General features: G+C 44.3%; 1 protein-coding gene across 6 annotated transcripts in view; it reads right to left on the reverse strand.

Moving 5' to 3' along the window:
* TRIO (trio Rho guanine nucleotide exchange factor) overlaps positions 1-23,257 on the reverse strand; it is a 356,186-nt gene that overhangs the window by 167,232 nt on the left and 165,697 nt on the right. For all 6 annotated transcript variants that reach the window (XR_011430259.1, XR_002802647.2, XR_011430260.1 and 3 more), the window contains exons 10-11: positions 14,060-14,182; positions 2,237-2,428 (exon numbers count right to left, since the gene is read on the reverse strand). Coding sequence is in view for 3 of the 6 variants with exons in the window: in XM_023625830.2 (XP_023481598.1) it covers positions 2,237-2,428; positions 14,060-14,182 (315 nt within the window). In the remaining 3 variants the exon portion in view is untranslated. The remainder of the gene's footprint in view (positions 1-2,236; positions 2,429-14,059; positions 14,183-23,257) is intronic.

A 23,257-nucleotide genomic window follows, 5' to 3' on the forward strand; every position in this document is an offset into this window, starting at 1 on the left:
ACAAATCCTGCTAGAGAATATTACTAGGCATGTCACACAGAGAGGATCAGATTACAAACTGCTCTTGCTGGGTCCCCAGACCTGAGGTCGGCTTCCCCCGCCCCTTCCTCCCAGTTCTGTGAACTGCTGCGCAGCTACTGGTCCTGCCTCTCCCACCGCTCAGAGGCTGCCAGGGCCACAGTACCCGGTGTGGCCCAAATGAGGAACTCCAGCCCCCATGCGCTACACTTTCCCTAGGAAGGTCCAGGCTGCCCTGAGCTCCTCGTCTGCTTTCTGTCTGTCTCGGCTTTTTCACACACATCACCTTCTTCCTCTCAGCCAGGGTGTAAAAACACGCAAGATAAAGAGAAGCTAATACTGATGGGAAAGAGAGAGTAACGAACAATTACAATGCAACACGACAAGTGCTGTAACAGGTGCATATAAACAAAGTTCTAGAAAGTGTAGGGGGAACAGCTAACTGCCTAGGGAAGGGAAGGGGAGCAGCAAGTCCAAGTCTCAAGAGTGTCAGAGTGTTACAGATCCCAGGAGCCTGTGCTGAGAAGGAGCGGCCTTGGAGGAAGAGACAGCACGGAGGGGGCTAGAGGGAAAGCAGAGACCAGATCACGAAGATGCTGAGGGGTTTCAGGCTGGTCCCTCATACATAAAGAATCACTGATGGTTCAAGGGGTACAACCAAATCAAATTTGTATTTCAGAAAAATTAATTCTGGTGGCAGTGCTGCAGGAGGCTGGGGAAAGAGCTGGCAGAGGCAGGATTAGTCAGTAGTTATAGCTTGACTCAGCAGTGAGGACCTTACAGCCTGGTGACACGTGCATCCACAAACGGAAATTGTCAGGGACAAATGTCTGCCTAACACGTCTCCTTGGAAAAACAGTCTCTTTGTAAATACTGTGAAGTCTTTTTCAGTCAGGGCATCATTAAGAGCAGGGAAAGAAGCTGGTCGTGTTGGTGACAACCGTCCCAGGCCCACAAAGCGCCAGCCCTTTTGCAGAAAGGGCTGCCCAGCAGAGGATGGCAGAGCACGCCAGCCCGGGGGGCTGAGGCACAAGCTCCTGGGGTCCCAGCACTCAGCCAAATACGCCCCCTACACTCTTCCCGTGGGCTCACAGAGTTTCTGAGTGGGAGGGGAGTATGGTTTTCCTGGAGCCAAACTTCCAAGTTACAAATGGCCTGGTTGAGGAGTAACTACTCACAATCCCAGAACCGGCAGTGAAGTTCCCTTCCTTTAAACAGATCTACTGGTCCCCAATTTCCGATGCCTTTAAACAAGGCCAACCAGACCAGCCCTCTCCTGAGAATCTCCCGGTAGTCTTGCTCTGCCCAGATCCTTCTTCCTAGCCTGTTGCTATAAACCTTCATGTATTTTATCCCCAATTACCCAGAAAGGCTCCTCGTTTCCCATTTACAAAGAGCTGTGGAGAATTTTTTTCCTTAGAAATAAGATGCAGTAAGTTGACATCCCTATTCAATTTGTGGTCCTGCTGAAAATGTTAATTTTTATTATAAATCCTTTTTCTCAAAAGCTACATAATAGTTTAATGTAACTTTATATTTCTAGTAAGAATAACATATATGCAAGGCATAATTAGGACCAACTATTTTTCACCTAGCAAATAACACATTATCTCTTATTGTGAGGTAAGTTTATTAGCAAGAGCATATGTATGACATTAGCATTAGTAACACTAAGGCCATGTTGGTTTGGGTACATTTAAACTCAGTATTATGTAAAATTCACTTTTATTAGTATCTGGGAGTAGTCACACAGTCTGATAAAGTCAGAAGGCAGCCATGACTTTCGCCACATGACAGGCTGAAGCACAGAAGGGAAACCCAGAGCTCTGAGCAGAAAGAGCAGTTCTCTAGCCAGGCTAAAATGCATGCACGCTCTCCCTCTCCAAGTTAAAGGGATCTCCTTCAGCTCCCGTTTTCTCTGCTCACATCCTAATCCTCATCTCTCCCCAGCCACCCTCAACCCTCAAGGGGCCCCTCCTGACAGACACACGGGCTCCTGCCGCCCCGGCAAAAGCATGCCTGCACTCGGGTGATGAGGAGGCACAAGCATTCTAGCTCAGTCCCCTGTCCACACTGACCCGCTCAGTGTAAATAGGCTACGTATCCTCACTGGCCATTTCTTGTCCACTTTCTCACATCACAACCAGATCCACATTCGTTCCACGGAGTTCAAAGACCCCTGCAGACACGGCTACATCTTTGTCTCCTGATGTCTTACCTCTTTTACGTGGGTGTGAAAGGACACTGACATGTCTAGTAGGATCTTCCGTTGCTCAACACGCCGAACAAAATCTTGTATCCGGTCTTCGAGCTGATGGGCAGCCTGATAAATCTCTTCTGGGTCACATTCCCCCGTCTGAGCCAGCTGCTCTGCTGCTTCTAGTAATTTATCTGCATTGGTATATGTGTTCTGCACAAGGGAACATATAAAGAAACAGGGGGTGAAACAGAAAGAAACCGGCCAGGCCAGGAGTCATAAAACTCCGCAACACAAAGGCAGTCTGCGATATTCCTGATCATATCCGTAAATCATACAGAACAAGTACGATGAGAAGAGATGACTTTAGGAGTTTGATACATCCCTGTGAGCAGCCTTTTCCATTCCTGTTTTAGACTGCTAAACTTTGAACCTCATGGCAAAGCCCTTTCAACTACAGCAGAGATGGGTGTCCGGAGGCAGCTGCTGGCTGCCCCGTGACTCATAAAGGGCTTTCAGCTTTTGCTGCTGCACAGCAAGAAGACGGCACGTCGCCACAAGTGCCCACTTCACTTTTCTCCTGGTTTTATGACAGAGTGGAGAGTTCCAGTTTTGTGTCTTTCAGTATGATAAAGATTTTGTGATAATTCCCCAAGCGCAAGCAAAAAGGTTAAGTTTCAGACAAACATAAGCTGCTCTTTTCACGTTTCCACTTACTGGTAATTTTTTGCTTATCTTTTTTCTACGTAAGGGTACACATTTTTTGAGAAAAAGGAAATAATCACTATAATGGCTATAAAGTAGCCAGAGTTTGAAAGAGCTGAAAGTGTAAACAGGTGTCTCAAATACTCTGAACATTACTCCTTCTTAAATTCTTCATAAACTAGAGGCTGCAAAGGGTCCCACAAATAAACAAGTATGCCAGAGACCTGACACTGTTAAAAGAACTGCTGGTGAGAGGCTCACGGACGGGGATGGGGGGCTGCCGAGGCAGTGCCGGGGAAGAACAGAACGAGGCCTTCTGAAAAGGCCAGCCAAGCAAGTCTGCAGCTCCCCTGAGAAACAGGTGGAGCCCTTCCAGCCTCTCCTTCTCCAACATTTCAGCTGTAAAGCCAAGCAGGGTTGGTGCCTCATTAGTGAGGGCAGGTGATGGCCCACGGTGTGGGGATGGTGTCCCTGCAGGGTGTCCAAGCCTGAAGGGGAGCAAGGGCACCCCTGCAGTGGGCAGCCTCCCAGCTGGAAGACTGGTTAGGCTGGGGGCATTAATCTACTAAGTCAATACATTAAGGATAATGAGAGGCAGGGTCCTCACTGTGGAGAAGGGAGTGACAAATATGGAAAAGGACAAAATCTGAGTTAATCCCGTGGCACTGGGTTGGAAGTAGAGGTATCAGCATGAATACACAGTTTTCAACAGAAAGATGTGTAAATGTGCATGTCATGTGCGCACGCACGCACGCGCACACACACAGTCACATTCTCCCTCCCACTATCCACTGAGAGGACCTGGGAGCAGCGATGGCCCAACAGCAATAAGCATGCTTAGCACCTGAACTTCCACTACTAACACCATTCTCCTCTAAAGGGAACCAGGGCTCTGTGGAGAAATGACTGATTCCAGGGTTGGGGTGGGATAAAGGACAAGATGAGCCTGAAACATCTGACTGTGCTAGAACATAAGGAGAAGCTCAGGAACAATGTGGACAGGTCAGAACCCAGAAGTCAACGAGAGGAGGCTCCTGCTGGCCAAATGAGGGCAATCTGAGTAAACAACAATGGTAATAGAGTACAACACACTAACACAACAGGAAAGAAACCATGAGTCACACAGTGACATAAATAAATAAGACCAGATGAGGAACAGGATACTGTAGAATTTCAAAGTACCTTCCCACAAAGTACTTACTAATTACGAAAGGGGAAAGGCTCACTTTCCAGTGGAGAAGTCAGATGGACACCACCTTAAACCAGGGCTCAAAATGAACACCTTATGTAACAGGACTGTGTGCCACCTGGTGGGACGGCATGAGAAGGACACAGCAGCTCTGTATGACAGCCCTGCTGAAGACGGATAATGGGGATCTAATCATGAGGAACCATCAGACAAACTCAAAGTCAGGAGCAGTCTCCAAAATAATGGGCCTGAAATCTTCCAAAAGGTCAGGTCACAAAAGTCAAGGAAACCAAGGAGCTGCTCTCAGCTCAAGGACACTAAAAGATGTGACAACTAAAGGCCAGGGTTATTTTACACTGGATCCCTTAGTTATACAGGACATCATGGGGCCCAAGAGTTAGAAGGTAATCCTGTATCAATGTTAATTTCCTGATTTTGATGGTGTTATTATGTGTACAGCAGAATGTCCTTTTTTGGTAGGAAATACACACTAAAGTAAATGGTTCAGGGGAAAACAAGCCTTTTGTGCTGTACTTCCAACTTTACTGCAAGTTTAAAATAATTTTATAACAGGTGTAACATACAGTGTGATAGGTCTGAGGTGATCTCAATGACAAAGCTATTGATGCCCATTTACAGAGCAAGAGTGCCCCTGACGTCAGGGTTGGGGTTGGGGTGGAGCAGTCCATCTTCTGCAGGCAATAAGGAGGGGTGCAGTGCTGACAGAGAATTAAAAGAAATAATAAAGGCCAGCTAAAAGTCTGTCTGCTTTTTATCACCACCACAGGCTGAACACTCCCCACGCCCTGTCTGCCATGGTCACGAGCACTTATTGTGGGTCAGGTCTAAGTGAGCCCATTGCACTGGGCCGTCCAACCTGAACAACAGTCCCCTTTACAAGTAAGGAACCTGAGGCCTGAAGGGCAGTCACTGGGCTCAGGGGACAAGGTGGCAGGCGGTAGAAGCAGGACTCAACCCAGGTCTGTGTGACTCAGGAGCCTGTGCTTACAACCATCCACCATATTGTCAGCTGGTGAGACTCCTCAAAACAGTGTTTTACGTAGCATTGCTTTACACGCCGCCATGGGGCAAGGTTCGCAGGCATCTCTTTCTCTCTGTCCATCTGAAAAACCATTTTCAGGGGACTTCTCTTTTTGGTACTATCCAAACTCTGATGAGAATGCCCCACACTATTAACAAAGGACCTTTCAGAACTTTTCTTTACAAAAGAACCCTTTAAAATTTACTAATTATGGCCAACTTGGAAAATGTATATGTGGACATTTTACACAATCTTTGGAATCAATTATTTGAAATAATTTGAAAAGCACGGTCAGTTCCAAATCTGATGCAGAACTTAAAAGCACAATCAAAGGGTTTTATATACACTCAATATGACACAATTGGAAGCTAAGTTATAATAATTCCTGCATAGAGCAGAAAGAGTAAAAGTGCCCACTTCAAAAGAGCTTTGTAACAACAGAAGCATGGTTTATAAATGTCCACTCTCCCTCCTACGCGACTCTGGACCTCCACATCCCCTATGGTGCAGTCTGGCAAGCTGCCATGACAACTGTGTGACAAGGAGCCCTCCATGCACACTACCATACCACCCTGGAGATTCTGAGTGACAGGACAGAAAGAGTCTCATGTCAGCTCTGAGTCAATGACTTTGTGGCCCAGAGAGTCAGGCTAGAGACATCACCCCGCCATGTGGATGATAAGGGAGGAGTTAAACTATGAATTAGAATTAGAATAATGCGGTAATAAAGGAAATGATGAGGAAGCTATTAATGACAATAATAAAAAATAATGACAAGAAACCACTGGAGCCAAGAGGAGACATGACAACTAAATGTAATGTGGCATTCTGAATAGGATCCTAGAATAGGGGAAAACTAAGGAAATCTGAATAAAGTATGGGCTTTACTTAATAATAAAACATCAATATTAGTTAATTAATTATAACAAATGTACCATATTAATGAAAGATGATAATAATGGGGAAAATAGATGCAGGGTATGGGAACTCTATATCATAATTTTTCTGTAAATCTAAAACTGGCCTAAAGAAGTTTATTAAAATACATGTATGTACACATATGTGTATGTATACACACACACACATATATATGTGTATATATATGTACACACACATATATGTATATGTAGATTTTTTAAAAACAGCTTTCACCTATGGAACTATTAGTGAGCACCTTCCACAGATTCTCTCATGGAGGCCTTCCCTCCTGAGAGGCTGGGGCTCGGGCCGCTCGGTGCAGTCCCTGGGCACAGAGTAAGCTCTCCTTGTGACGGTCAGCTATTAGCACCAAGGGCTCTTGCTGTGGTGGTTCTGCATACATTTTGCCCACAAAGGTTCTCCAGTCACCAGAGACTGCACTCTGACGTAACTCCTCTGAGGATGACGGCTTTATGCAGATCCATGCTGCCCCTGTGGGGCCTCACCCAGGAAGCACGCTTCTGTGTCTCCAAGAAGAGGCACAAGAATGTGCTTCATTCAGTGCTGAATGAAGCTAACAGTGTAACATGCTTTATGCTGCATGTACACATTTCTAAGAGCCGAATCCTGTTTTCTGACTGACTGTCACTACAGCCGTGAAGTCGCTTACCTCTCGTGTTTGGTAAGTGGTGCCTCCCAAGCCCTCACCATTACATTTCTGAAAGCTTTCCGCCTCTCTGCCAGAGGTAAGGACATATACAACAAAGGTCCCAAAAGAACAAGTGCTCTTTTGAATTATCCGGGACACGAAACAGCATTCATCTCGTCCTACTTCTCATTTCACCCTTGAAAAAAATGAGCTGGCACACAGGGTTCAGTGGCTCTCCCCTGGCACAGCGGTGGGTGCTGGTGGACCAGGGTCAGCACGCTGCCTCTCTGAAACCCAGGGCCTAGGCCTTCTCAGGTAGAGCCTACCCCGGATCCTTCTGCCATGGAAGAAAACAGACTTCCGTGTGTTAATCAACACACCCGTCAGAAACGCTAACTCTGGAGCACTCACTGTCCCAACCACAGCTCTATAACGTGGACACTATTTCACTCCCGCTTCACACACGAGGAAATGGAGGCACGCACGGGTGAGTAACTTGCCCAAGTCAGTCAGTGGAGCTGGCATTGTTCAGGCAGCAAATGCCTAGGCCGGGGTTCCTCTCACAAGGGAAAATTTAGTCACTTAAATTCAGACTTGAAGGGGGCAGGGAGTGTCAGGTCAGAGAGCCTGTTTCAGAGTCTGAAGAGACTGGACTCTCCTACCTGCTGTCCTGTCCCTGAAGGCAGCTCTCTCTGGGCCCAAGTGCTGTCTGTGCGGTGGGGTAACAGTCCCAGCGATGAGGATTAAAGGGGATAATGTAAGCCGAACAGGTTCCTCTTTCTCTTGAGAAGTAAATTAAAACTGCATAACGGCTAGGACTCAGGAAACACCCAGAGCTTTTCAAAGGCGATCAGACCTTCCTCTCCCTACAACCCCTCACAGCTAAAGCCTGGGTTTTACCCAAGATGGCCAGAGGCTATATTTAGAACCCAGAAAAGATGGGTTTTCTTGATCTTAGAAAAGATAGGAACGGAGGAAAACACAGACATTTCAAGGCCTGAATTTAGGGCATGCAAAAAGAGTGGAAGCATCCTGTGTGTCCACAGGCTGTGCAGAGTATCCTTGCAAAAGGTGAATGAGCTAGGGGCTGGCCCCGTGGCCGAGTGGTTAAGTTCGCGCGCTCCGCTGCAGGCGGCCCAGTGTTTCGTTGGTTCGAATCCTGGGCGCGGACATGGCACTGCTCATCAAGCCACGCTGAGGCAGCGTCCCACATGCCACAACTAGAAGAACCCACAACGAAGAATACACAACTATGTACCGGGGGGCTTTGGGGAGAAAAAGGAAAAAAATAAAAAATCTTTAAAAAAAAAAAAAAAAAAAGGTGAATGAGCTCAGCAGCGCCCAGGGAGTCTGAGAATCAGCCTGCTCTCTTCTGAAAGTCAAGAATGAACGTAAGGTCTCCTGCTTTCCTAAACAGCCACACTTTCTTATCCTGGAAGACCAGATAATTACACGGCATATATAAAAAGTTGGTGACAGAAATGGCTTCGTGGGGAACAACTTCACAACAGGTTACATCTTTGGAGGGTAATCTGAACCCCGGGGATAAGCAGACAGGAGAGAAGGTGGTGTGCGCACTCCCAGAGCGGACATTTATGGGAAGACGGGCTACGTCAGAGATTCGCTAATCATGTTACAGAAATCTCTGTGCTCTCAAAGCCAGCTACTTCCTTGAACCAGAGTTTTCTAGGTTTTACTGCCTGTTGTATTCATAGCTTTTTAAAATCTACAAAAGAACATTAACTTGGACAAGTATTTAGAAGGCAAAGGAGAAGATGACTGTCAAAGAGCGTCTTCCCTTCTGACAGTCATTTGCAAAACGCTTCACGTGGAAAGCACCTTTTCTTTCTTTTTAAAAGCTCTTGCATGAAAATGCAACATGGCTGCGTGTGCCACACTCTATAAACTCATTACCATGAATTCATTCACCAGGATGCATCTACTCACAGTCACCATATAAAATAAAGAAGGAATGGATCTTCAGATTCGTCACAAGGAGGTTCTTGGCTCTGCAAAACCATGTCCAAAAATGATCCAAGCGCTTCCTGATGTGGCTACAGCAGTGTCTGAAACAGCCTGACAGCGGGCTCGGCAGTGGAGTCTTATGTCCTGCAGAAGTTACACCCGGCTGTATGACTCCCTGCCACCAAGTCAACATGAGGATCTTTTCGGGTTCCTCCTTCCCAGAAAACAAGACTAGTTCTATATAATAAATAATCTATATTTAGTTCTTTTCAACCATAAGACTTTCACTACTTCCTTCTTGAATCTGTTGTCACTCTATCATACAGCAACTCACTATTCTGAAGAAGCTGACCACAGGAAAAATTTATTAAATAAACTTCTAATTCAAGATCTCTAAACTAAAGACAATTCAGAATTCATTTTACAAAGGATCTTTCAAAACATAAGCCAAAGAAACAAACTATCTAACCCTGAACTTAACTGTGAAAAGGAAATTTCTTCTCCCTCAACCCAAAATTTGTTTTACCTTTGTGAATATGTTTCAGAAAACGAAATAAGGCTCCTTATTAAGCACTAAAGATGCTTTTGTTCCCATTTTTAAGATGCCTCACAAGGCCATTCTGTCCAAAAAGATATATAAATCTAAAATATGAACTTAGGGGCTGGCCCCATGCCCGAGTGGTTAAAGTTCTGTGCACTCCACTTTGGCAGCCCGGGTTCACGGGTTCAGATCCTGGGCGCAGACCTATTCCACTCACCAGCCATGCTTTACAGGTACCCCACGTACAAAAAAAATAGAGGAAGATTGGCACAGATGTTAGCCCAGGGCTAATCTTCCTCAAGCTAAAGAAGAGGAGGATTGGCAACGGATGTTGGCTAAGGGTGAATCTTCCTCAGCAAACAAACAAACAAACAAACAAACAGAAGTTACATCTCTGCCATAAGCACTTCTATTACAATTTGGTTTGCCAGAAAGCAGTCAAAGATAGAGAAGGTAATTCACTTCATGGGCTCATTCCCCCTGTGCTAGAGCAAGACTGGGGTCAGTTTGCATTTTGGGAAGACCTAGAGAGCTGTCGATGAATGATGCTACAAACACAAACTGTAATTTTGTCTCAGTACTGAGGCCATGGTTTTTCTAGACCAAATCCACTGCACAGTCTTACTAAGCCAAGATCTCTTCTAGCTTAAAATGCTATCCTCCTCTCTCCTACTCCCCTCAAAAAATCTTTATTAAACAAGGCGGAAAGTCTAGAGAGAGCAGTCCACCCTGTTTTTTCAGGTCTTACGGCCCGCTCCCCACTCACTACAATTAATCTCTGGCTAGTTCTTACCGTATAGGGCAGTCCCCCTCCTCCACTGCCTGAGGGAGCACTCTGAGGCACAGCAAACTCCCTCCAGAACTAGCCTGCAGTGGTCCAGGAGTGTTCTCTGGGATTTACAGTATCTGCATGCACAGGGGCTGGTGTGCACTAGATTGTAGAGCTCCATTATGGACTACCAGGGGCCTGTCACACAATAGGATGTTGTGGATGGAAAGGCTCAGAGATTTTCACTCTAAAGCGCGTGGAGGGGAATTATATGAGTGGCTGGGTCCCAGTCCCCAGCAACGATGACAGACTGTTGAAAGCCTACTCTGAACAATGGCAAATTGCTGCGTGCCTAGTGACTGCAGTTTTACCAGACAGACACGCGTAAAGCTGGACTGCTGGGGACAGCAGACAATGAGGAGGCAGAGCAGAGTGGCAGAACACTCCTTCGAAACCAAGCGGTATCTAAAAAATAGAGCAGAATCAAGTGACGTTCTTCAAGAGATGGGAGGATCTATAAATATTTAGTGCCAGAGGAAAAGAGCTAGGAGAGGGAGGAGTCCAAGATGCTAGAAAGAGGCCATCCTTGAAGGGCCCAGGGCCTGGCAGTGGGGCGGGAAGGAGGGTGCAGGTAGAGAGGAAAGCTGAGATATGCAGGTATGGCCAGGTTCAGGGTGGAGAGCTCAAAGCCTGCACCCCACAGTGGCTCTGCAGAGGAGAGGCCCACAGAGAGGAGAGTCTGGTCTCCGCCTGCGGCTCCCCAGGCCCTGGAAGGCCCGGCCCATGCTCCAGCCATGCAGACCACATGGCTGTGCTGCCCAACAGTCCCACCTGCTGTCCCTCATGCCTGCTTCTAACACCCTCTCCTTTCTTTGCCACCAAGCCGAATTTTACTAATTTGTGGGTCTTGGCTTGACAACAAGAACTACCAGGAAAAGCCCTCTGACAGGTGGCCCTGCCTCTTCAGGAGGAGGGCTGGCCCCTCCGTGCCTGGCAGAATGCCTGATACATGGAGGGTGATTATTTGAAAACCAGAGGGAGGGAAACTGGGTGCAGATGTTTGCAAAGTGAGCAAAAGGTGTTTATATTTAACGTTTTTTTCATGCACAGGTCAGGTTTGGGCTTAAGCACTTTCAATTTCAGGGAAAGAGGGTGAGGCACCCTTAGAATCCCAGGGACAATGAGCAAGAGATGCTAAGAAAGCAGTGCAAGTCAGCTGGGAAGAGGCAGGAGCAGACAAGTACCTGCCATTCTCGAACCGGAGTAAAGCAGACCACAGCTCAGGGTGCCACTTTAACTCTTGGCTTGCCCTAGAAACACTAAGGCAGAAACATTTCCTACAAAGGAAGTGTTCTCACTCTTGTTGTCCCCGGAGAACCTATGTGGACAGCTCTGATGGTTATCTGAGACCTGAGGAAATAAGTTCACCATGAAAAGATAGGGCAAGGTTAGCCAGAGAAGACATTTCCTTCATTTCGAATAGAAGGAACCACAGGAATTGGAGGCAGAAGGGTCACTGGGGTGCTGGAAATACAGGAGGACATTCAGCAGACCATCATCCCTCAAATAGACAAGGCTGCTCAGGAGGGTGTGAGGCAGGGCAAGGGCAGTCCAGTCTACAATCCCAGGGAACACGCTACTGGAGGCAGGAGCCTCCCTCTCTGAACAGATTCCGGCTGTGTGCTGTTGCACCTTTTAGATTCCTTGGGGCCTGAAGTTTGCTCATATGATCCAAATTTCCATCCATCCTCAAACCTCACTGGCTACAGCAGCAGCTTATCTTATGGAAAAAAAATAAAGGGGAGATAAGAGCACATTTCCCACATTTCTTCTGCTACAAGAGGAAGGCAAAATATTTTCCAGCAAGCGTTAAGTCAGGAGATCACCCACAACGTAGACAAGAAAAATCCGAAGACGCGTTGCACACGTGGCAAGGCTGCAGAACACACGATCTTTTCTTTCCTGTTTCTTGAGATGGAGAAAGCATAAAGGTTGGGACTGTTGTTTTTACTTTACATAGGAAGACATGTAAAGAAGGTAACGTTTCAAAGGTGTTTTCACTGAATAGGACCCAAGTCATTTGTTTTGTTCTATCCTGTAATTCTACCCCATATTTATTTCCCTCACTAAACTGGTATATAATGGAACCCCTTGGCATGCAAAACCTACTGACACACAAGCCATGGTTTACTCTTGTTTATTTTGGTTTTATAGATTTGGAGACTATATTGTTAGATGCATACTGATACCCCTCCTTTTAAAACGAAAGACCCTCTTTATTTCTAATAATGGTTTCAAGTCTATTTGTTTAATATTAATATTTCTACGCCAGTTTTCTTTTGGTTAATACTTGCCTGGTGGATCTTTTTTCTAATATTTTATATATTTTCAAACTTCCTGGGTGTGTATGTTTTAGCTGTGCCCTTGAAAAGAACATATGGCATTTTTAAAAGATATTCAGTCAGAGAATCTTTGTCTTTTCACAAGTATAATCTATTTTGCACATTTACTGTAATTACTGATATTTATGGACAAATTACTACATTTTATTTTGTGACTTCTATCATGATTTTTGTTGTTCTCATTTCGTTTGCTCCCACCAGACCCATTTTCGTGAGTTTTTATTTATCTGGTTTTGTGTATTATTTTCCCTTTATACTGACTGGGACGTGATGATTTCTATCCCTAGACTTTCAGTGGTCGTTCAACACTGCTGACATGCACACCGGAACTGACAAATCTAAGATACACAACACCTCTTGCCACCCTCCTCAGAACACCCTTCCATCTTGCATGTTCGAGTGCTCTGGTACTTTAGTTCCACCTTGTTTTTAACTACCCCAAATTCACTGCCTTCTGTTTAAACGGTCAATCTTTTGATTTACAAATATATTTACCAACTTCTGTGCTTATTATTGATCCCAGTCCTTTCTTCTCATATTTCCTTTTTATTCCTTTAGTTAATTCATTCAACAAATATTTGCTGACTGCTTAAATATGCCAGGCACTGTTCCAGGTGCTAGTGATAGAGAAGTGAACAACACGAAGTCGCCGTTCCCGCCGAGTCTAAATTACAGTGGGTGCCTCCATCATTCTTCATAAACCATGTATGTTAGTCAGCTCTTCTGGTAACTACTTGAGCGGTAAACTTGCTCAGTCTTGGTCTATATTTTATCTGCACTACTGAACCACAGCTCAGCTGGGTATGGCATTCCAGGTTCAGTTATTTTCCCTCCAGACTCTACTCCACTCTCTCCCGGAATCTGTGGTTACTGATGAGAAGCCGGCTGTCTAAGAGTCATTCTCACAGGTGTCATTTTGTCCTTTCTCTCTTCTTGTCTCTAAGATCCTGTCTTTGGTGCTCCTCAGTTTCACCATGGTGTGTCTCAGTTTGGATTTGTACTACTAGACAACTTCTTTTTAAAACAATTTTTACCCTCCCTCCTATAGCTTCCATATATATACTTACATGATCCATATATAAGTTTTGGGAAGAACGTGGGCCAGGTACCCTAGATGATGCTACACATAAACCTTACTTTCTCTCCAGGAGCCCTTACTGGGCCTATTTTTCAGATAAGAAAATTAACCTTAGAAATGCTAAGAGGCTTTTCCAAAGTCACACAATAGTGGGACTTACAGCCAATGCTCAAACTCCACGAAGCCCAAGCTCTAACCTACTGCACCCCTGCCTCCCGCTTCCTAAGCACACACATTTAAAAGAACTGCAAAGGGACAAGAAATGCTGGGCCCATCACTACAGAAATGCAAGAAGGACTGTTATTCTGACTACGAACTGAAATTTCACAAACTAGTCAAGAGACATTGGTACAATAAATACAGCAAAAACATCTAAGACACTTTTCTGCTTCAAGAACATTTTTTGAAAGGGTCAACAACTAAATCATTTTTCTGTCTAGGAAATGACACCTTCACTCTGAAATCTGACCATCATCTTCAAACACACCTCACTAAGGCTAACTCATCTCAGATGTGGTTAAAACTGTAATTCAAAACCCACCACACAGGTTTTTATAGGAGAAAAGAGCAAAAGCCACTGTTTTACCTGTGCTACTTCTTCAAAATCTTCATGACGTTTCTGCAAAGCTCTAGCCCGATGGAGCGACTTCCCCACACCTGTATGCTTGCTCAGAAATGCTTCTCCATGGTTCTCAATCCAGTCCAGCACCTATAAGGAAATACAGGTACACAGACCATAAAAACAATGGCCTGCCTTGTTCAACGTTTAGGGCTACCTACTGAACATACACTCTGCTGTCAAAACGCTATAAGAAACAAGCAGCAAAGGAGAAAAAAAATTGGGAAGCAACTGGATACTAATCTAACACACTTGAGAATTACATCTTCTATCAGCTTTCCAACCATGATTTTAATCAGCTTTTACTTTAAAAGTGTAAATCTATGTATAAATGCTACATGCAATAATGATTAAATCAAACCTCACCTCATGTTCTCCATGACGGAGCCTCCAAAACGGACTGGGTTTTGTATGAGATAGTGGTTGTCAAGCCACAGAGGACTGTTTAACTGAACATTTTTATAAGGCTCAAAGCTCCACAACTCAGGCAATTCAAGTTTAACTACAGAGGTAGTGTTTTTCTGTCTCTTCTTGAGAAGACTCAAAACATATAAGTAAAACCTAAGAACATGAAACAGTCCAATGCCTTGGTCCTGGTCTTTGAGGATAATTTATATTATCCTCAGCTATAGACTAAGCTGTTGTGAAAGCTAAGCATTCCATGAATTTAAGTACTTAAAAGTTCTTGCTAGTTGAAATCCACTAAAGAAACAGTAAAAATAAAGCAGAGCAACCCAATGTTTCTAAGTTCGTAGCTGGACTGAGGAGCTCACTGGCTCTCGGACTTGAGAAATGACAAAACGCTGAGAATACATAACAAAACATTTACATTGCATCAAATGCACACTTCGCCTCTTTCTGATGGAGCGGGGATAACTAAGTCAGTTAAGTCTTAAGCCAAAAACAAAAACTTTAGCAGAAAGATATTATTTAAATATTTAAGGGGCTGGCCCCGTGGCCGAGTGGTTAAGGTCGCGCACTCCGCTGCAGGCGGCCCAGTGTTTCGTTGGTTCGAATCCTGGGCGCGGACGTGGCACTGCTCATCAAACCACGCTGAGGCAGCGTCCCATGTGCCACAACTAGAAGGACCCACAACGAAGAATATACAACTATGAACCAGAGGGGCTTTGGGGAGAAAAAGGAAAAAAATAAAATCTTTAAATATTTAAACATTTAAGCATTTGTTAACAAGATGCTGAAGCACTGAAGGCTGCCTGGACTTCGCATTTAGTAACTAAGCTAACTACACAGATGGATCCAAATGGTCTTGGACTAAGGAACCACTGGAGCCCGCACAGTGAGGACGGTGGTCTCGAGGGCCATGGGGAACCAGACCAGTCATGGCACTCTGCTAATGGCAACATAAAAGGGACCTGAACTTGGGGTTCATTGCTACAAAAACGATCCCTTACCCTTTGTAACCTGCACTACAGAGAGGTCAGTGTGCTGACAGATACCTAGGAAAAAAAGAGTTCGCTGGTGAGGGCCAGAGCGCCCTGTCCAGGGACAACTGGACTTGCTCTCCATTGCTCCAAACTAGCTATCTTCAGAAGTCAAGGGTCTACTGAGGCTCCTTTCCGCATAAGATTTAGCAAAGTTAGTAGTACACGTAAATAAAATGGCTTGTGAACCTGATAAATCTCTGGTGGTCCTCTGTGAAGACCCTTGTAGAATCAGCAGAAGTGTGTGCACATGCACAGGTGGGAGGGTGAGGTGGGACGCAGAGGCCACACCCTGCAGGAGTGCTCAGCTAAAGCCACAGGTTTACCTTACTAATGTAGGTCATTTCCAAATGTCTTGTGTCAATGCCACCATTCTGCCAGTCACCTGGAGTCACACCACCAGAGTCCTTCTTACTGGACCCATTTGTAGTCTGTCAACTCAGTCCCTTAGTCCTTCGGAAAGCTCTCGTTTCCACCCTTCATTTCCACCCCTCTGCACACACAGAGTCTAGCTGTGTGCTCCTGGGCAAGTTCCTTATCCTTTCTGAGCTGCAGCTTCCTCACCTGCTCAGTGGTGACAATAGTGGGGAGTAGTATGTATTCAGTGAGATCTAAGTAAGCGTCTTAATATCAGTGTGGAAACACACAGCAGTGTGCCATCCCCATCCACAAACCACAACCTGTGGCAGGCTTCCATCTAATTTTAGGCTCTTTGGTGGCACAAGTTACAAATATTCCATTGCTTTTTTTCTGAGGAGGATTATCCATGAGCTAACAACTGTGCCAATCTTCCTCTACTTTATATGTGGGTCACTGCCACAGCATGGCATGAGTGATGTAGGTCCACACCTGGGAGCCAAACCTGTGAACCTGAGCCACCAAAGCAGAGCATGCCGAACTTAACTACTATGCCACAGGGCTGGCCCCTCATTGCTTTTTAACTAGTGCACTTAGTACCTTATTTTTCTTTCTTGAGAGAGAGAGAGGGAGGGAGGGAGGGAGGGAGAGAGGGAGAGAAGGAGAGGGGGGGAGAGATAGGGAGAGAGAGGAGAGAGGGAGGGAGAGGGAGGGAGGGAGAGGGAGAGAGACCTTTAGTACCACACTAGTACGTAGTGCCACATTCCCTGCCTGACTTCAAGGCAGATGTAAAGCTGCTGAGTTGCAGACATGACAGTCTCTTAGGACACACTATAAAACACATGTCCCATTCCACTCCTAAACCCATGTCCAATGACAACTTCAAGACTTCCCAACCTCAAAGAATGGAATGGAATGTGACTCTGGGCTTGAGGCCAATAGTATACAGAAGACAAGGATCAAATATTTTAAGTTTGAAAAGAATTTAGAGATACATAAGTAACACCTGTGCTACAGTCCACCTGCCTATCAGATCTGCACGAAGGGTGAGGAGACTTTTTTTTAAAATGACAACTATAGTATATTCTGTATATTTCTCAACTTTGCTGTAAAAAGAAAAATTAAGCCACTGGTAAGCAGCAAACCTGATGATTACTGGTAACTCAATCCAGACTTGAAATAAAGGTACAATTTCAAAAAGTGAAAGATAAGCATTATTTCGTAGAAAGGACTGGGAGGAAGCAAAACGGAGTTTTTTGAAAATAATAAAAATCTGTCTTTTAAGCCTAAGAAAAGTGTTTCAGGAAGCACATGCTGGAAATAAAAGCTATTATAAATCAACCACTTGGGGTTACAAGTGGGTTGCAATTTTTCTTTTAAAGTGGTTCCTTTAGACAAAACTGTAAATAGCAGGTGAAATTCTATTTCCAACAAACATGGAAGTAATTCAAAGCAGAGTGTAAAAATTCCAAGCACTTTTTAAAAATAGCAGCAGACAATTATGAAATCTAGCTCATATTCAAAACCAAACTCCCCCACGAGGCTTTTGGCTTCTTTTGCAAGTCTGAGAACACTTTCCAGGTTGCCAAGGAATTCTGACTCAATAGACTTGTCCAAGGAGCATTTTAGAGACACGCTTATGGAATCTTTCCACTAAAACAATCGGGGGCTTCATCAACGCAACCCGGCAGTTGCGCCCCTGACCTCACCTGACAGTGCTGTCATCTCTCTGCCTTGGGACCTCAACCCCAGGCAAGACAAGGCTGGCACAGGATTTGCTGCTCTGCTGCCACACTCGAGGGAAAGGGCAAAAGCCGATCCCTTCCTGCTGGCTACCTGGTTCACAGGCAGCAAGCAAAGCTGGGAGGCCAATGCCACCCCCCTCTCCATTCAGAGGATGTGGTCCAAGCTCATTCCTCTGTACATCAGTGCCCTCTAATGGATACAGTGATGGCCCCAAGGTCAAGGTCGCTCCAAAGTAGAGCCACTAACACTTAAAGCACAGATACTGTCTCAGAATCTAAGTCAAAATGTTACATGTGCAGGAATCCTGACAGATTGTTTAGCTCAATTCCCTGTTTGTGATATAATTACAAGACTGAACGTGATAGTGGCAAGTGCGATTAGGCCCATTTCTTAACTAATAACTGTATTCCTGTCTGAGTGCCTACTGTTGAAGCAGGCACTGACCTTGGCTGTGTGGGCACTAGGTCAACAATCCTCGCAGTGAGCCTGGGGGTGGGGGTGAGGGGAACATCCTCATCCCTATTTCACAGATGAAGCAGGACCAAGGGCCCTTGGCTACCACGTGGAAGAGCCAGCCTGTAGACTTGGATTCATGAAGTCTGGATGTGGGGTCCCTTCTCTTACCCTCTAGCCTATATGCATCTTTTATTATTATTATTATTATTATTTTTTGGTGAGGAAGATTGGTCCTGAGCTAACATCTTTGCCAATCTTCCTCCTTCTACTTTATATGAGGGACACAGCCATAGCATGGCTTGATGAGCAGTGTGAAGGTCTGTGTCCAGGATCCAAACCCGTGAACCCTGGGCTGTGAAAGCAGAACACATGAACTTAATCTCTACCCCACTGGGCCGGCACCTCACTGAGTCTTTGAGACTCAATAGGTGGCATATGGATGGCACAATGAAGTATGGAAAGAAAGAGCTGCTTTTGTTTCAAAACAGTTCAGGCACTTGAGTAAATTACCTCTGATGACATGACACCTCTGTAGTGGACAGCAAAACTGGGGAAGGGTAAACCAGCCAACACTACCAACCTGATGAACCCCTCAGGAACCAGCTGTTGGTGCCTTCTCCCCCCTCTCACGTGGCAGAGTCCTGCCCTTCTCGTACAACCTATCTGTAAAGTAATTTCCGTAATAAGCCCCCACTACCTAATATTCACTATGTTTGTGGATTAATATTAATTACTATTTCTTTAGGAATTTGTGAATAAATACTAAACCCTCATCAAAGAGGAGACTAACTCTTACAAGCCCACATCTCAACAACATGCAATATGAAGACCAATGTAATGCCGTTTTTCCTTTACAATGCAGAGGGGTTATTTCAGATACTAACCAGAGTGGCCCTCTGTCATCACCAAGCGCCACACTGCCACCGGCATCATTTATTGAGAGATTATTCTGTGCTGGGCTCAGAGGGCAACACAGTCCCTAATCCCTTATCCACGAAAAGCTAAAACAGCTCTGAAATTCCAAATATTTTCTCAAAACTTGGTCCCCAAAATTCACTTGGCAATAAGATCTGACCTGAGGCTATTAAGAGCCTTTACTGATCCCTTTAGTGAGTCCTTGTACATTTGGCTACAGAAATCTCCATGAACTTGATTATGAGGGCACTGCCCAGACCCCCCGAGAGTGCTGTGTATCACATAGTGTATGCACTGTTACCTTCGTAAACTTTGAAAAATTCCTAATTCCAAAACACATCAATCCCAAAGGGCCACCAATAAGACAGAGTAGACTTTTATTATTATCCCTGTTAAGCAAGAAATTGAGGTTCAGAAAAGTTAAGTGACTTTCCCAAGAAAAGAACACCTAGAAAAGATCCAAATGTGAGAAGAAAAGGTCTTCTCAACTCCACACTTATGCTCACACCCATCATTACATTACTTAATATTATAGTTTGTAAACATTACATGAAAGCTTTAAAAATATTTCTAGCATTAGAGTTCCAGTTCTAGGATGCTGTTTGTAAAAACTAGGTAAGACCTCCGACATAAAACAACCAAGTGCACATTAAGTCAGTCTATTTTTACTGGTAACTCAGGATCCAAAGAGCATTCAGAGAAAATATACAAACATCTGTCAATTCCAACTACTGTTTCAAAGAGACAATACAGTGAATAAAGAAGCATTTTCCGTTATAATTATGAGAAACCCTCCAAGTCACATTTCAGGCACACAAAAATGAAACAATTGGCTCTCCTGGTTCTAGGTTCAGTTTAAAAACTACAGTTACATGAAGCAAATTAAAAACACATGTAATTCTAAAATACTCTGAATTTGTTCTTTTTTCTATAATATCAGATTTTTCCAATTGCAAAATACGAACCTCCTCCCTGCCCATCCCACATTCCCTACAAAACCCAAGTTACCCTAGCTTCACTTATTTTAGTGACTTCCTTGTTCAACCTGCTGGCTCTTATTTAAGTCACTGGGGATTCCAATTCAGAAATGGACCTACAGTGTTTCTAGTTTTGCTTTTAAATAAGCATTCCTGAAAGAAGCTTTTACTCAGAGCTTTCCTCATGATCAAATCAATGGTATTTTAGTGATTCTAACAAAGGATGACTGATCAACTAAGCAATGTTATTTCAAATTTTGCTAAACGTAAATAGTGACCAGAAAGGAGGCCTTCACCTAGATAATGCTAATTTTTATTAAAAGCTGGTGTTTAGCATTGCTGTGAGGATAGCCAATGTTATACTATTAATGAAATTTACCCACAAAGTTAAAATCACAAATGAAGGATACTCTGAGTTTAAATTATTGGATTCCTCACATCTGTCGGAATGGCTCTGATTAACAAGACAGGAAAAAACAAATGTTGGAGAGGATGTGGAGAAAAAGGAACGCTCATACACTGCTGAGGGGGATGCAAACTGCATCCCACTATGGAAACAGGATGGAGATGCCTCAAAAAATTAAGAATAAAACTACCATATGATCCAGCTATTCCATTTCTAGGTATTTACCCAAAGAATATGAAAACACTAGTCAAAAAGATACCCATATCCTATGTTCACTGTGGTGTTATTCACAAAAACAACCTAAATGCCCATCAAGGGATGAACAGATGAAGAAGATGGTATATATACATAATAGAATACTACTGAGCCATAAAAAAAGATGAAACGTGCCATTTTTGACAACATGAATGGACTTTGAGGGTACTAGCTAAGTGAAATAAGTCAGACGGAGAAAGTCAAATACCAAATGATCTCACTCATATGTAGAAGACAAAACAACAACACACACAGACATTAGATTGGGGGTTACCAGAGGGGAAGGAGGAAGGGAGGAGGGCGAAGTGGATGATTAGGCACATGTACGTGGTGACAGATGGTAATTAGTCTTCGGGTGGTGAAGATGATGTAGTCTACCCAGAAATCAAAATATAAGGCTGTACACCTGAAATGTGTATAATGTTATAAACCAATGTTACTTCAATTTAAAAAGGTGAAATTATTGGACTCCACATGCTCATCCTACCTTAGGCCGCCTGACACTTTTTCTAAAGCTCAGAGCATAAGTTTTATTCTGGAAACCAGAGTCTTAGTCCTGTTCCTCCCTTCCCAGCGGAGGCCAGGCTACATAACACCTGCGCAGAGGAGAGCACACCGCCTGGGACAGTGGTGAGGAGCCAGCTCTGCTGGTGGGCCACGACCCAGGGCGGAGCTGCCCTCTCCTCTGTCTTCTGTTTCCAACCATCCATTCTAAGGTGACTGACTAAACTCCAAAATGTAAAAAAAAGAAAAAAAAAAGTCTCCTTAAGTAGCTTTTTTTTCTGCACAGTGATGGGCAACTGCAGCTTCTATGAAAGCCCTTTCCCCCACCTGAAAAGCCCTACTTAAACGTTCTTTCTGAAGTAACACGTCACTTCCGTTTTACTCTTTACTCTTCGATTAGCTCAGAAGTGAAGCATCCTTGTCAGTCAAGGGTGGTCAAGCAGCTAAAAAACCACTGGGCTTCTTGGAGCTTCGGTGCAGTCATATGACTTTTTCAAGGCTCGGTTTTGTTACCTGGAAAATGAGGGGCTGGCCTGACATGACCACAAGGGGCTGTGGCTCTAAATTCTGTGATGAGCACGGTGTAACTTTTACAGTGAAATGAAACACATAATTCAACATGCATCCATGGGCTTTGGGGGACTGAGGGAAAAAGGTGGAACTCTTCAGCTCCAGCATCCACGGCTGCCTGAGAGTAGCGATGGCCTCCCCATAACATCTCTCTCCACTGGAGCTAAGAACTCTCTGATTCTTCATTCATTGTATTTCAAAAGTAAAATTAAGTTTGTCCTAAAAATATATATAATTATTAATATAGAAAGAGCTTTTTAAAAGTGGTTTCTAGAACATTCCAAAGTACACTAAGCCTAATGCTCACTTGGAAAAAGAATCTATTAAAAAAAAATACCTCAGTCAAGTAACGCACAGCAAACATATGATACAGATTCAAAATGCCCTGTGCTGCAAGAGCTACATTTTGCTTAACTAACAAGAACGCTTGAAATGTGAGGAGTGCGTGCTTCATGCACACTTTCTTGGCTGGCAGGGAGTGTGGGCGAAGTCAGTGAAGAAGGGCTCCCAAAGAGGTTCGCAGGCTTTTAAATCTTTGCAACATCCATCCATCTATTTTCCAAAAAAATTTAAATCACCAGTTCTCCTGGTATTACCCTCATTTTAAATACATAAGTACATGAAATTTCTTAAGGAACACAAAGATGCTTAGGAAGGAAAGGTGGGAAGGCACGTATGTCATTATTCATATGAATAGTCTTACCTTGGATAGTCCCATCAAATCTCAACCAAACCATCGCTCTACCAACATTGGTTAATCCTTTTAGGAATTTTCTAAACTTTTAAAAAACTATTTTTCCCATTCTTAGTTTGGAAACGAATACAAAATAGTCCAAAGTTGTCCAAGAAAAATCTTCATGTGTCCAGGTGTTATCTGGGAAACTAAAGTTATGTATAGCTTAAACCTAGTTATTGAATTACATAAATTATACACATACACGCACATGTGCATGCATGTCTTCTCTCCTGTCCAGCTAATGCCCAGCCACTTTCCTCTTAGGGGACCCTGGCAATGTGGCTGGCACTAAATAAATGGGAGTCCCAAGCTGCCTGGTGTTTGTCCTTGGCTCTGCCCACTCCTGATCATCCTGGCTCCTGAGAGCACATATCCCCAAGGGCTTGATGACCTCTGCTCCTTGCTCACTTCCAATTTACCCCACTCTCCTGGGCTCCTGCTTCCTGTCCCCCTGGCTCACGGTGCCAGCTCATGTACCCTGCATTCTTGTACTTTATCTGCTTTGAGGGGAGAGGTTACCCATTTTTCCATCCTTTTAACTCCCACCGTTGAACTTGCAGCTCTTTCCGAGCTGTGGTTACTAAGATTACTCTGTCAAGTCTCTTCTGTGTTCACTACACGAGAGGTAATTAAAGCTGGCTCTAAACCCAGCAGGAAGATCAGCAGGCAGTCTCTATCTGCTCTCAGCAGGCTCGCAATCCCAAACACATGCCCTCCCGTGCTCCCTAATTCTAATAGAGAAGCTCTCAGAAAAGAGGGCCATCCTCTAACCATTCTTATCAAGACCCACAATCAGAACTG

The sequence above is a fragment of the Equus caballus genome, chromosome 21, assembly GCF_041296265.1.
Source record: "Equus caballus isolate H_3958 breed thoroughbred chromosome 21, TB-T2T, whole genome shotgun sequence".
NCBI lineage: Eukaryota > Metazoa > Chordata > Mammalia > Perissodactyla > Equidae > Equus > Equus caballus.